The sequence below is a fragment of the Girardinichthys multiradiatus genome, chromosome 1 (genome assembly GCF_021462225.1).
Source record: "Girardinichthys multiradiatus isolate DD_20200921_A chromosome 1, DD_fGirMul_XY1, whole genome shotgun sequence".
Lineage (NCBI taxonomy): Eukaryota > Metazoa > Chordata > Actinopteri > Cyprinodontiformes > Goodeidae > Girardinichthys > Girardinichthys multiradiatus.
In genome coordinates, this window is record NC_061794.1 from 33,562,944 (window position 1) to 33,577,654 (window position 14,711).

Genomic DNA, 14,711 nt, shown 5'->3' on the forward strand with positions numbered 1-14,711 from the left:
TACAAAGCTATTGTTGTCAATTAAGAAAAGGAAATGCTCCCTAGGGCCTCACCATCTGGAGACCTCCTCACCTCCCTCCATTACTCTCTTTCTTTCTCTCTGTCACGCTACTCTGACTCTCTCTCTCTCTTTTCATGCCATGACTTTTTGCTTCAGTCAGTCATGACATTTTGCTTCAGTCACTTTCTTTCTACATGACTATCCATATCAAACTTTGAAAATTTTTTCCTGTGTCCCTTCAGGGAATCGGATCTTTTTCTGCTGGACTCGAGGGTGATCTGGGCAGCAGAGGAGGGCTGGCTGGTTTTTGACATTACAGCCACCAGTAACCACTGGGTACTGAACCCTGACAAAAACTTGGGTCTGCAGCTGGCCCTGGAGACCCCAAACGGTAAGAGGCATTCATGTCAGATAATCCTGTCACATATAGGAAACAGAAAGGCCTTTTAGTGTTAGAGTTGGAATTCCCACAATGAAATGTAAAAAAACCAACAAAAACACAGAGGAGAAGGTATAAACGATTAGATTAGAAGGAGTCTGAAAAGTATAGCATATGGAGTGGTTTTTCAATACTGAGAGATTAAGAAAGGAAACATTTATGGAAAGAGGGTTGCACACCTGTGCAGACATTTGCACAAGTGCCCATTTCATGTTTTAGAACGCTGTGACCTTTATTTTCCGTAGAATCGCGTATTTTGCAAGTGCAAAAAAAGCAGCTAAGCAAAGTCACCAAATCAAGTTGTTCATGATTTGGTGTTTTTATTAGAAACCCAATTGCAGAGTGAAGCAGAAAGCAGATGCCAAGCAGGCAAAGTGGGGTGAATGAGTCTTTTGTGAAATAACCAAACACAAAACTTGTAGCAACAAAGATGATAGGTAATGTGAAACAAACACAGAAAGTTCAGGGAACTTGAGAGAAACAGGTAGGGACTGGGCCCCAACAGAATGCATGACAGGAGTAACAAGAGCAACAAAATCTGACAAAAAATGACTAAACAGAGAGGCTTAAATGCTGGGGAGGTTAATTACTGGAATGCAAAATAGTCTAATTGCTGGATGAGGAAAACCTAAGAAAGAGCTGGAAGCTGAGACACCTTGAGAAAGTAATCACTAAATTAGGGAACACTGAAACAGGGGGAAATGAACACAGAATAAATGATGATGCACACACATTCATACCCAAGGACAATTTTAGAGAGCTACATTAACCAAACAGTCATGTTTTTGGACCTTGGGAGGAAGCCAGAGTACCCAGAGAGAATCTACACAAGCACAGGGAGAACATCCAAAGCATGCAGAGCAACCACAGGCTGGGACTGGAACCAGAATATTCTTGCTGCAAGGCAACAGTGCTACCAACTGTACCACCATGCAGCCTTTGTGGCTACTCATGAAGACCAATAATATCTCTAAAATGTCTCATCAAACAAGCCTTCGACAGGAAGTCAAACAGATAACGGTGAACTATGATTCCTTTTAAAAGGAACGTGAGTAAATACTAGAAAACAGAAAATCACCCATTATGCATTTTACAAGCTGTTTTATATGTGCAGTCTTCAAGTGCTTCAATAGCTACTTCACGTAATACTGCAAGTCTTTAGGTTTGTATTTACTCTGAATAATCTGCTCTAAGACTAAAATAAAAAGACCAAAAACTGTCATCGTTTTTAAGCCAGATTTGACTCACATGCAGAGAACGCTCAAACAGAGAACCGTTTAAAGAATTTATTAACAATTTGTGAAATGTACAAGGAGCGAAGTTTCCAGGAAGGCCGTCTGACTGGAAGGGAAAACAACAAGGTGAGTTCAGATCGGGATACAGACTTGCTAATTCTGTGGTTGGGCTTACTATTCGGGTGGGGCAATCTGCCAGGGGGAGATGGTTGCGAGTCTGGGACAGTGAGGTAGTGCTGATTCCGTTGGGGCTTCTTGATGATCCAGGAGGAACCATAGGAGGGTGGACAGGGTTCGCTTAACCAAACAGAGAGGTATCCAGGGTGGCCCGCTGCATGGAATGAATCCAGAGTCCAGACTGTGATCAGAGGTTTTTCTTGAGATCTCCAACAAGGAGCAAGGCTGAGGTGCCTAAGACAAGGTAAACGGACTGTTGGTAAAAATCCTCATAAAACTATCACAAAATACAAGGTATATGGCCAGGGAGAACTACCATGAAGGGCAAAAACACTCAGTCGCAAAAGTGCAGGTGAGCCGCCCTCATATAGTCCTCTGAACTGATGAGTCAATTAAGAACACCTGTCACACCTTCGGTTCTCCAGCTCCGCGGCCCCCAGAGGTGGAAAAAGGAAGCAGCAGGCACAGAGACAACCAGACTATGACAAAAAACAGATAAGATCTGTAAGGAGGCAAAAACCTTTACAGCCCTGTTTTTAAATTGTGAGGCCTGTGAGGTCAGTTGCCATGTTTGAACTGGCAAATAATTAATCCTTCTTGCTTTGTGATGCTGAGATGGAGCACATACAGGCAGAAAATATGCAGCTTCTACATATTCAGTGCTACGTGTTTTGTCTTGTTGGTGTGGGATATTGAATTTCCACTTCTTTTTTGTCCGGCAATGTTATTTATTTCCTAAAGACTCCACAGCTTAGTTTTTTAGGTTAAAAAAGACAAGAAAATATCTAGTTGTATAACCAAGACAGTCAGTACATATTTAGAAATGCCTAATGTTCAGTTAAACCGAACCTACATCACTGTTACTTAAATGTATAAAGCTGAAACAGAAATAGTGCCTAAATATGGTTGGCCTAAACTATTTACCTTATTAAGTTAAAAGAGTAACCAGTTTCTACTTTATTGGCCATAAAATGTGCTCCAAATAAACATTTTGAAGAGCGCCAGCTGTGTTCAAGTGTAAACCTAACAAACCCAAGTTAGCTGCATCCATCATAGTGCAGTGCAACATGAGGGTCAGCATTATAACACAACGCTGCAAATGCCAAGCACTCGGATTATTTGTTGTTTGTGGGGACACAGAGGAGATATATCAGACTGTGCCTTTCATCTGTCAAGACCTCATCATTCATCGCCATCATCATCGGTCATACCCTCATCATCATTAGCAGGCTTGCGGAAAAAAAAACAGTTTTATCTCAGTTGGCATAAGTTATCTGGAGGCACAAATATTTGCCTCCAGAAAACTTTCTCAACAAACAGCATTCAGTTCAAGAGAGTGTACAGAATGCCATCTTTGACGGGAAGACAGGATGTTACATGTTAGATGAGGAAAACAGACACTATACTGCTTTCAGGTTGTGCAAAGGGTGGGCTGGGCACATTGGATTCATCTGTGTGTGATTGTAGGTTAGACTGGGTATGAATTTATAGGGGAGCATGTACAAACAAGTGTATACGACATTCTGTCGCCAGCAGTGACTGAAGAGAAGGTGGAGAAGGGATGCATGGGAAAGACTTCACAAAGCAAAACGTTAGTTATACATTTTATTGAAGGGTCAGAAATAGTTTGAGTGAGTAAAGGATCACAAAAGTAGGAAAAACCTATAAACACAGCAATTACTTGATCTCAGATGCTTAAACTTTAAACCTTTCAAAGTAAAATGATGTGGAAAACATATTGCACTGTTCTTTGTCGCCCCAATAGAAGAGAGTATCAATCCTCATGTGGCCGGGCTGATTGGTCGCAGTGGACCTCAGAACAAACAGCCCTTCATGGTGGCCTTCTTCAAAGCAACTGAAGTGCACCTGCGAAGCATCCGCTCAACTTCAGGAGGAGGCAAGCAACGCAACCCCAACCGATCCAAAGCTGCAAAGAGCCAAGAGGCGCTCAGAGTGGCTAGTGTTGCAGGTAAACGTGAGTGTGCATTATGTAGACTGTCCGTGCAAACTCATGCACTGAAATAAGCATATCCATTATAGTCCCTTGTGACTATATTTCTACTCCTTGATGTTTTTCCACATTTAACGTCTGTTTAGTTTAAAAGTTTTAATGTGAGAAACATAAAGTGCTCATAATGTAAAATGGAAGAAAAAAGATACATGGTTTTCATGTTTTTTTTTTTTTTTTTGCAATTAACAAAGGTTTAGCATGTATTAGCATTTAGTCTCTATAATGCTACTTGGAGCTGCATGTACATCTTTTTAAGGTATGTCTACCAGCTTTGTAAATCTAAAGACTAGATCTTTTTAACTGTTCTTTTTGCAATATAGATGCTCAGCCAAATTGAACAAGAAGTATCTGTCAACATCCATTTTCAAGTCCTACCCCTGATACCCAAGTTTCTTTTGGTCTGGACACTGACTGGGCCATCCTAAACACGAAACATCAATTATCTTGTGGCCTCTTCCAAGGACAGCCCTGTATTTAGCTCCACCCTCCATTCCATCAATATTTAAGTTCCTTGTCCATGCTGAAGATGCCCATACCCACAGTATGATGCTGCCACAACTGTGTTTTACTGTGGGGGTTATGTGTTCAGGATGATGTCCAGCATTCGTTTTACACCACACTTACTATTTGTATGCATGTCCCATCTAACTAACTTCTTCTACATGCTTGCAGTGTCCTCCTGGTTTGTGACGGTTAGTTTTACATGCTCATAGCAATATGCATGTGGGCCAGAAGGCTTGTAGCAAACTGCAAACAAGACTTTTTATAATGTCCATATTGGCCTCATGGCTGCATTTTGCTCAGCATGTCAATTTAGGACCCATACTCCTTCCATTTTCAGGTGATGGAACAAACAGTACTCAGTCAGACGTTCAAAGATTGGGATATTGTTTTGTAACCTAACCCTTTTAAACTGGTCCACAACCCTATCGCTGACCTGTGTGATGTGCTCCTTGGTCTACATAATGCTGTTTGTTCACTGACATTCTTTGACAAACCTCCGAGGCCTTGAGAGAACAGCTGTGTTTATACTGACATTCAATTACACAAAGGTGGACCCTGTTTACTAATTCTGTGACTTCTGAAAGTCTTTTTTTTTCAGATGTGTTTATGTAAAAAACTATCCATAATTTCCCTCCACTTGACAAATATGCGCTACTACGTATTTGTCACATATAATCCCACTAAAACTCAGTGCTGTTTCTGATTGCAACATGACAAGATCTGGAACATTTCAAGGGGTATGAATACCTCTACACTGTATATATCTGTAAGCCACTGAAGTAACAAAGTAAAAGGTACTTCTTTAATAGTATCTGTGTCTGCACATGCACTCATAACACACAGACACAAAATATTCATAAATGACACTGAAATGTTAAAGCATTTGATACCTTTATTTTGCAGGTGTGAGTGTGCTATGTTTATGTGAAGCACTGAAACATTAGACTGTAAAGCTTCAAATAGTGCTCTGCTGTCTTTGTTTATTTACCGAGCATTACAGAGAGGTTGGGGCTAAGTTTCCCGCTTGAAGGCAAGGCAGCATAGGGTTTTGTGGCGGAACACATCTGCAGTGCGCTGTGGGGCAACCAGACCCTGGACACATGGGCCAAATGGGTCTGTTTGGAACTTTGGATAGCAGTGATCTTTAGCAGGATGATGAGAACCAGTCGCTCATAATCATTTCCAACGCTTTCAAGAGCTAATGCACCACAGACCCTTGCTGGTCACCAGAAGAGCAGAATGATACTTGTGGATAAGAAAACAGGCTCTTTTTGTGTTGTCAAAAGAAAAAGGAATGCTAAAATAAGTGAAGAAAGGAGTGAAAATATAAAGTCTTTAGTTGTAAATCTGGCTGAGATATGTTGTGTGCACATCTGTTTCATCTAATGGAAACTCGAAGTCCAGCAGAGTGACATCCAAGCATGGTGGCCCATTTATTTAAAATACTGAAATGATGATACAAAAATGATGCTACATCCTTAGGTAATTTCCTAGCTATTGGCTTGAACAGCAATGTTTTTAAGCATTTGCTACATTTACAGTGCAATGCATAATTGTGAAGCTGAAGGAAAATGAAAAAAAGAAAATGAAAATGTGTTGCATGCATTTGAATCAAAACCCCCTTTACTCTTTTAGCCCTGAATACATTTCAGTGCAACCAATTGCTTTTAGAAGTCACCTAATTAGTAAACAAAGTCCATCTGTGTGTAATTTTATTTAAGCCCTCAGATGTTGATAGAGAACATTACCAACAGCATCATGTAGATCAAAGAACACAGCAGACAGGTCAGGGATAAAGCTCTGGAGAAGTTTAAAGCAGCGATAGGTTATAAATCAATTGTTAAGAGTTTGTGGCAATACCAGAAAACTTTTGTTTACAGATTCTCTCCATCAAATTCTACTTAGCTTTAGCTGTTTTGCAAAGAAGAATGGAAAGAATGTTCAGCAGATATCTAATATCTACAGGGGCTTTGTATTCAGCATACACTTGTCCCCACTTTTTACTTTTATAATTTTGAAAACCATGAATCATTCTTCTTCCAGTTCACCATTTTGCTGTACCTTGTGTTGGTCTATTAGATACAATCTCAACTGAGGGTTTGTGGTAGTGATGTGACAAATATAGAAAATATCCAGAAGTATGAATACGTTTATGAGGCACTATAGGTCTGTACTTTTAGACTCTGAATGCACCAATGTTTATTCTCTGTTTGTGTCTTTCTTTTGTCCGCAGAAAACAGCAGTGCTGATCAGAAGCAGGCGTGCAAGAAGCATGAGCTCTATGTCAGTTTCCGTGACTTAGGATGGCAGGTATAAAAACAGAACTTGCCAAGATTGCTTGACACTGTAGAAATCGGCATAAAATCCAGCTTTAAACTGGCCTAAAACATAAAAATGTAATTTCAGTGTCCAGATTAAAACAACATTTTGTGTTTTTAGAAACCCGAGAAACTCATTCAGCTAGCTAACCCACATCTGGGGTTTTAAGTGAAGCTTTCTTTTTGGAGAGCTTTGGAAGACCAACATTTTGTCACATTTCTTAAAGTTAGAAACAAAAGAAATTTAATTAGAGGTACAAAAAAATGACAAATATGACTAAAATAAATTCTATGTTATGTTTGCATTTTACATCCAGTTGTTCTAATGACCTCTAGAAAGTCACTTGCAGTGAAGAGATTGTATATTATTTCCTGCACTCCAAGGTGCCCTCAGGCATGTCAGTTTCAAATATTTACCAGAAAGGACAAGAAAACCCAACATCTATCTGAACTTCTCCTTTCATTCACTTTCAGGACTGGATCATTGCTCCTGAAGGATATGCTGCATATTACTGTGAGGGAGAGTGTGCCTTCCCGCTAAACTCCTACATGAATGCCACAAACCACGCCATTGTGCAAACACTTGTGAGTAGCTGTAAAGCCAATAAATAAAATACAGCATACATGTGCAGCCTTAGTGAGATCTCTCATGACTATTTTGGCGAATTTGGGACACAAACTTTGCAAAGCCCAGATTGTATGGGGCATTATTCATGAAAAGCATTTATTGTGCAAGATATCTTGTCATAACTGACCTCCTCTTCCTTCCAGGTTCATTTTGTTAATCCAGAATCTGTTCCCAAACCTTGCTGTGCACCGACACAGCTCCATGCGATCTCTGTGCTCTACTTTGATGACAGCTCCAACGTGATCCTCAAAAAGTACCGCAACATGGTAGTCAGAGCATGTGGCTGCCACTGAACCAACATCATCTTCACAGAGATGCACTCATACGCACACGATGAGAGGGGAAGGAACAGAGCGCTCGTGTAAAATGCAGCAGAAGGATCGCAGAGTTTTTTGTGCATTTTATGTGGACATATTATTGTAAGGCCAAACAGGAAAATTCCCCCCTATATTTGTTTAAGATAAAATAGAAATGTACTTCCTGGTTATGCTGTCATTTTTAGCAGTAAATGTAAAAGCCCATATGTTCCACATGAAGCAATGTTTGGAAAGCAATCTGCATATAAAAAAAATAAACAGTATAAGACTTCATGGAAGATGTTCATTCAGCTAATAAATAAGAAATAAACTAATCAACAATACTTAAATAAAAATAAATAAATAATAATTTTTATTTCTTTAGATCCTATTAAAAAAATAGCAGTGTGAGTCGGTTTAGAAATATATTTTACTGATAAAAATAATATTATTAATCAATCAATTTCCAACCTTCTTGTGAAGGAGTTTGCAGCATAAAGCCTTATAATGAAGCCTCTTTTTTCATTTTCCATTTTCCCTTATATTTTCAATAGGATCATTTGCTTGCCATGTGATGGAAATGAGATGTCCCCATTCCTACTGAAGGTCAGTCAGTCAGTCAGTCAGTCAGTTATTTTCTACCGCTTATTCCATAGTGGGTCACGGGGAAGCAGGTGCCTATCTCCAGCAGTCTATGGGCGAGAGGCGGGGTACACCCTGGACAGGTCCTACTGAAGGTTCAGTGACTTATCTAACCACAATGTTATGTTGCACTGATGTACTAGATGTAGAGGTAAAGACATCTTTAAAGACATCAATGTTCTTTTTTCAGTAATTTCCTCCTTTCAAAGTTTCAGAATATTTGCACCGTACAGGTTGTAGTCTTTCATGTATGATAACCTTGAGTAAAAACACAAAGATTTCATAGCATTTGCACAAAAAAATAAAACAAAGATATATAACATGATCTAACTGTTTTTGCTGGTGAAAGAAAAGCAACAATTATTCATTGTGCTAAATTAATATTAGCTTGTTAAATAATTTGGATGTCTGCTTAGGCACTGTAGCTAGCTTGCACTCAGCTGGGAACTGTACTTTTAAAACACTGTTTCCTTAATAAGAGTGATGGGTGGCACCCTTTAGTTTCCAAAACATGGCTGTGTTTTTTGTAATCAGAGATATTTCTAAACAGACAGATTTATATCTCTTGTACATTAGGCAGCCTTCTCTCAGCCAGCTCACTTGCCTGCTGCAACAGGCAGGGGGTGGAGGATGGGGGGTGCGCAGCATCACTCCATGCTCCATGCAGCAAGAGATCACCCTGGCCTTTCTCTGGCATGCAGTTACCCATAGCTCCCTTTCAACTTTTCTTTAGCTGTTAAAATCTGAAACTGTTAATAGCAGTACATTTGTCTTTTGTTTCACTCTGCAGTCCTCTTCCTTTCTCTGTTATGTGCTCAACCCACTCTAACAACGTGAAACTTTTAATATAGCAGGAAGAATACTTTTCCTCATTTTACTTTCAGTGACACACTGGCAGGGCAGAAAGGATCTCACTGATTTATCTGCTCAGGGAGAATAAGGTCTCTAAACGAGCTGCACAGATTAAGTAGCAGACAAAGGTTTTCCTTTGTGATTCTCCAAACAGACAGTCTATCTGTACATTTCCCTTTCATTTCATTATTTTTGTCTAATGATTGACAATTCAAAATAATCTAAAAAAAATGCAGTTTTTTGGAACATTTTTATCTGACATTTTCAGATGACTAACTTTCTATTTTACCTATATGTGATCAGATTTTGTCTTTATAAAACAGCTGAATGAACATTCTCCAAGAACAGAGACTCCATATTTAAGTTAGAGGCTAAAGGACATAAATTATTTACATTATTTGAAAATAAAAATTCCCTTGTATGACCTCTCTACATAAATGCACAGGTACGTACGAACACACTATCATGTTTTTGGGTTCTACCGTGTGTACAAGAAACCTAAAGCACAGACTGTACTGTATAATCATTCATTCACAACCATCTGTTATCTTAATGATTATGATAATCATTGTAGTTTATTATGTTTACCATATATATGAATATGTGACTGGTGGAGGAGTATAAAGGACTTTGTATTCCCTCAATGTACAATACTGTGTAAATATTGTTGTTTTCCAAAAAAAAAAGAAAGTGTATTTATTTCCCGGAATACAATTTGGATTTCTTTATTTTATTTCCATGTATAAAATGCTGTACTATTTTTGGACATAAGCATTGCCTCATTTAGTAGGAACATTTTTAGAAATACAAACCACCTTGAAGTATCTTGTTCTGTGTGCTCAACATTTTCAGGTTTGTACTTCTCTGCTGTAATACAATCTGTTGTATTTAAAAATAAAAAGGTCTATTTATTGAGAGCAGGCTGAGCTTTTAAAAAGTGCGCTCCAATTTCTCAACTATGTTTTGCTGCTGAACTGTTACAATAACATGGGAGAAAGGCAACACACCAGCAGTGTGACATATTGTTTCATGTGACATTAAAAAGGGGCATATATCATAGCTTTTTAACAAATTTTCTGCTTCAATTGTAACTCATGAAAGTTATATTCATTCAAAAATAATAATAATAATAATAATATACATTTTATTTAAAAGTGCCTTTCATAACACTGAAGGACACTGTACAAGTAGAAAAGAGCAAACAATGGACAATAACTTAACAAATAAAAAAATTACATGAACATGCAGATTTAAAAAAGTGAATTTTGATGTGAATTTTAAACTGAGGCAGGTAGACAATATTAGTGATATTAAGTGGTAGCTGATTGCTTTTTTTTTTTTTTTTTTTTGCAAGTCTTGTCTGGCAGAGTAGCACTAAGAATCGTTGTCTGAGTGCCAAGAAGAAGCCCAACAGATTTATTTTCACAGGTGGAGCATTACGGCTAACGCTACAATGAGAGAGGTGGGGCAAAAAGGAAAAAGGGAGAGAAGGAGAAAAGGATAGAGAGAAAGAAGGATTTTAGTATCTTGTCTTAAAGTACAAGATACTAGAAGACTGCTTCTACACCTGTAGAAACATATAACAACAGTAATGTCACCAAAAAGTGCACGTTACTAATGCAAGATGTATTTGGTGGTAACTGCTGCTCAATATAGAACATCTGTGTACCTGTTAACACCTGAATCCAGACACATGTGGGTGTAAGTTTGAATGCATTGTGTATATAAGGTTTCTCTTTAAAAAAAATATTGCTAAAGCGAGTGTGAGGAGCCAAAGACTTGAGCCCCTAAACCCGGGACAGACATGGAGAAGATCTGAGCTACAGACGTCCGAAGCCCACCCCCACAGCACAGGAACCCCAGGAGGACCCCCCCACTCCCTCCAGAAAAGAACGGAGGAGAGCCCCAGGGGAGCCAGCAGCCATAGTGCAGAAGTCCCAGGCAGCTGCAGTGACGAGCAGATCCAGCCCTGCACCAAGAGACCCAACCTGACACAAAAACAGGCGCACACAGTCACAATCACACATTCCCACTATTATGGTGGCAGCTTATTCCAGAGCTGGGTGGCAGAGTAAGAGCTGTTGTAACATGGGACGAATGTTGTGGAAGGAGGGGCTTTTGCTGATGAAGCGGGTGGCAGAGTTCTTAATAATTTGAAGTTCATGGAGGGATTTTTGTTGAAGACTATAGAGGAGAGGAGACAGGAGGTGACCAGGCTATGAATGAGGACAGAAGTGGAGTGGGGGCTGAGGGAGGAACAGAGGCGGTTTATGGAGCAAAGGTGGAAATCTGCAGACAGGACAATATCATAAATATGAGACTGAAAGGAGAGAGTGCTGTTGAGGATGGCACCCAGCCTCTTTCCATGTTCAAGCTCAAAAGACAGAAGCCAAAGATGCAGTTCAAAGTTGCAGAAGAGTGATGACCTGACTCTTGGAACACAGATTTCGGGCCTCATTGCATGACACATTGGCCTCCCAAGAAAAACAGTGTAGTGAAGTAGTAGTGAAAGCAAAGTCCCCAGGTCCAATGTGAGCTCAGAAGATGAAGATTTACATAGTGGTTTGTCGAATCAAGTTGGAGGAAGTCAGGGGAACTGTAGTCCATATATACGAGTACCAAAACTTTGAATCACACAATGTTTGTTGCACCTACTTTTACACAAGACTCCAGAGGGTAGTAGTGTCTTGCAAAGCATTCATACTTTCTTAAATTTTCCACAAACTTCAATGTATTTTAGTCTTGTTACAGATTCTCAATTAGATTTTGGTTTGGACTATGACTTGCCCATACTAACACATCAATATGCTCAGATCTGACCTGTTTCATTGCAGTTATGTTCTATGTTTAATCTGTTTAGAGGTATTAGAGTAAAGACGGGTGTAGAATGGATTTCTATTTTCCTTTCTAATTTACAATATGCACTACTTTGTGTCAGCCCAGCAGACAATGGCCGCAAATGAAAAGCTATGCAAAATTAAAGTAAAACAATTTATTACAGTGGAATACAAATTGCTGGAAAATGGTCCAATATGATATCCTGCAAAACAGCAAAGACAATCTGCATAATGAGTCATAGTTTTACTTTAAACGTGCAGAAATAAAATGCCAGTGATCGGCGACTCTATGAGGTAAAGCTATTGTTTGACAAAACACATCTTAGGGCATAAACATTTTATGCAGAACAAAATGTGCAATTGGTTTGCATATTTCTTTGATATTTTATCAGTTCAACCACTACAGATGTGGGACTGTTCTAATACAAATAGCAAAAATAGGCAAATCTGGTTGAATATTAAAATATACAGTGGGGAGAACAAGCATTTGATACACTTTGCAGGTTTTACCACTTGCAATGCATGAAGAAGTCTGTAATTTTTATCATAGGCACTTTCCAACTGTGAGTGATGTAATCTAAAACAAAAATCCAGAAAATCGCATTGTGTGATATTTAAGTAATTAATTTGCATGTGATTGCAAGTATTTGATCACATAACAACCAGTAAGAATCCTGGCCCTCACAGGCCTGTTAGTTCTTCTTTAAGAAGCTCTCCTGTTCTCAACTCATTAACTATATTAACTGCATCTGTTTGATGTCCTTACACAACTGTGTTGTGTAAGGACATCAGGGATATAATAGTAGGACTGTACAAGGCTGGGATGGGCTACAGGAAAATAGCCAAGCAGCTTGATGAGAAGGCAACAACTGTTGGCGAAATTATAAGAAAATGGAAGAAGTTCAAGATGATGGATCTGGAGAAGATCTGTATAAAGGAGTGGTCCAAAATTCCTGCTGCAGTGTGTGCAAACCTCATCAAGAACTACAGGAAATGTCTGATATCTGTAATTGCAAACAAAGGTTTCTGTACCAATTATTATGTTTTGTTTATCTGATGTATCAAATACTTATGTCATGCAATCAAATTCTAATTAATTATTTAAAAATCACACAATGTTATTTTCTGGATTTTTGTTTTAGATTCCGTCACTCACAGTTGGAGAGTGCCTATGATAAAAATTAAAGACTTCTATATGGTTTGCAAGTGGGAAAACCTGCAACATCAGCAGTGTATCAAATACTTGTTTTCACTATATTGCACTAACATTAGCTTTGTAAGCCCTGCTGATGTCCACCTTCTGATGGTACAGTGTAGTCATAAACGGATGGACACAGTCAGCAACAATACTCAGGTGTGCTGTGGCCTTTAAATGATGCTCAACAGGTACTAGGTGGCTTAAAATATCCCTATCATCTTGAATGAGTATGTTCCTTCTCCTCTGACCTCTGACACAAATAAGGCTTTTCAATTCCTGAATATTTTCTCTTTTTCTGACCATTTTCTGTAAACCTAATTGATATTTTCTACTCAGTCAAATTCATCTGCCACCAACAACAGCGTCACGTTTAAACTCACTTAAATAATCTCATTTCCCCAATCTAATGCTCGGTTCAAACTTCAGCAAGTTGTCTTCACAATGTAGAGAGACCTAATTGCATTAATTAGGTGCCATGTGATTGGCTGATTCAATGATTGTGTTAACAAGCAGTAGAACAAGTGTACCCAGTAAGTCAGTTGGCTATTGCAGTGCTTTTCAAAGTGGGACCAGGGCCCCTCATGGAACCACCAGGGGGTGCTATGGGGGTCTCAGAAAATTTGAGGGAAGGTAAGAGAAAAAATGCAAAAACAAAGGAATAGAATCTGATTTTTTATCATTATCATAAAATGTAATCTTATATTTAAATTATTTTTTAATCATAACTATAAAGTAAAATATATAATATTATAACATAAGCTCCAGAAGGGAGTTACATAAGTGTTCCCACTTCACCAGGAGCTGCTGTCATATGTTGATTTGGGCTCCATTTCGCCATTGTTCCAGTCCCACCTGGAGCACCTCCAAAGATATTTCAAAGACTATTTTCTTGACCTTGAAAACTCACATTTAAACTGGGTTAGTAACCCATTTGCACCCAGTGTCAGTTCTAGTCTGGAGGAAGAGTCACAGGTGGAGCTGATCTAGATGACATATTCAGGGGATTTAAAACTGAACTTTGAGGGTCGTCCCTTGTCTAACCACTGGCTATATATAAGAAATCACTATCCCATCTTGATGCGTTCTCCCTTTTGCAACAACCTACTTGTGTGAGCACAACTTTCCAACTTTAAAGGTACTCAAAACAAAATATAGAGCATGTCTATACGTAAACAATGAACTGCGTATTGCACTGACAGACATTTAGCCCAGGCTTGACAAATTGTTTAGGAACCACCATGCCCATCCCTCCTATTAGTGTAATCTTTGTCTGTTACTTACACACACACACACACACACACACACACACACACACACACACACACACACACACACACACACACACACACACACACACACACACACACATAATGAATAAAAATAAGAAAAAAAACATTCTAAAAGTTGATGTTTCTTTACAGAAGCTAATTTTGTTTGGGGGGCCTTGGCGTGGTCGAAGTTTGGGAACTCCTAGGCTACACTACAAAAACAGTTGTTCAATAGTTCACTACCTGAGGCAGAAAGCAACGCAGCTCTATGCTGCCATCTGTTGGTTGAAATTGTTCAGTGTGTTG

General features: G+C 39.0%; 1 protein-coding gene across 1 annotated transcript in view; it reads left to right on the forward strand.

Annotated features, from left to right (window-relative positions):
* bmp7b (bone morphogenetic protein 7b) overlaps positions 1-10,019 on the forward strand; it is a 46,905-nt gene extending 36,886 nt beyond the window's left edge. The window contains exons 3-7 of the mRNA XM_047380099.1: positions 243-391; positions 3,617-3,820; positions 6,600-6,676; positions 7,159-7,269; positions 7,456-10,019. Coding sequence (XP_047236055.1) covers positions 243-391; positions 3,617-3,820; positions 6,600-6,676; positions 7,159-7,269; positions 7,456-7,605 — 691 coding nt within the window. The 3' untranslated portion in view covers positions 7,606-10,019. The remainder of the gene's footprint in view (positions 1-242; positions 392-3,616; positions 3,821-6,599; positions 6,677-7,158; positions 7,270-7,455) is intronic.
* The last annotated feature ends 4,692 nt before the right edge of the window (positions 10,020-14,711 follow it).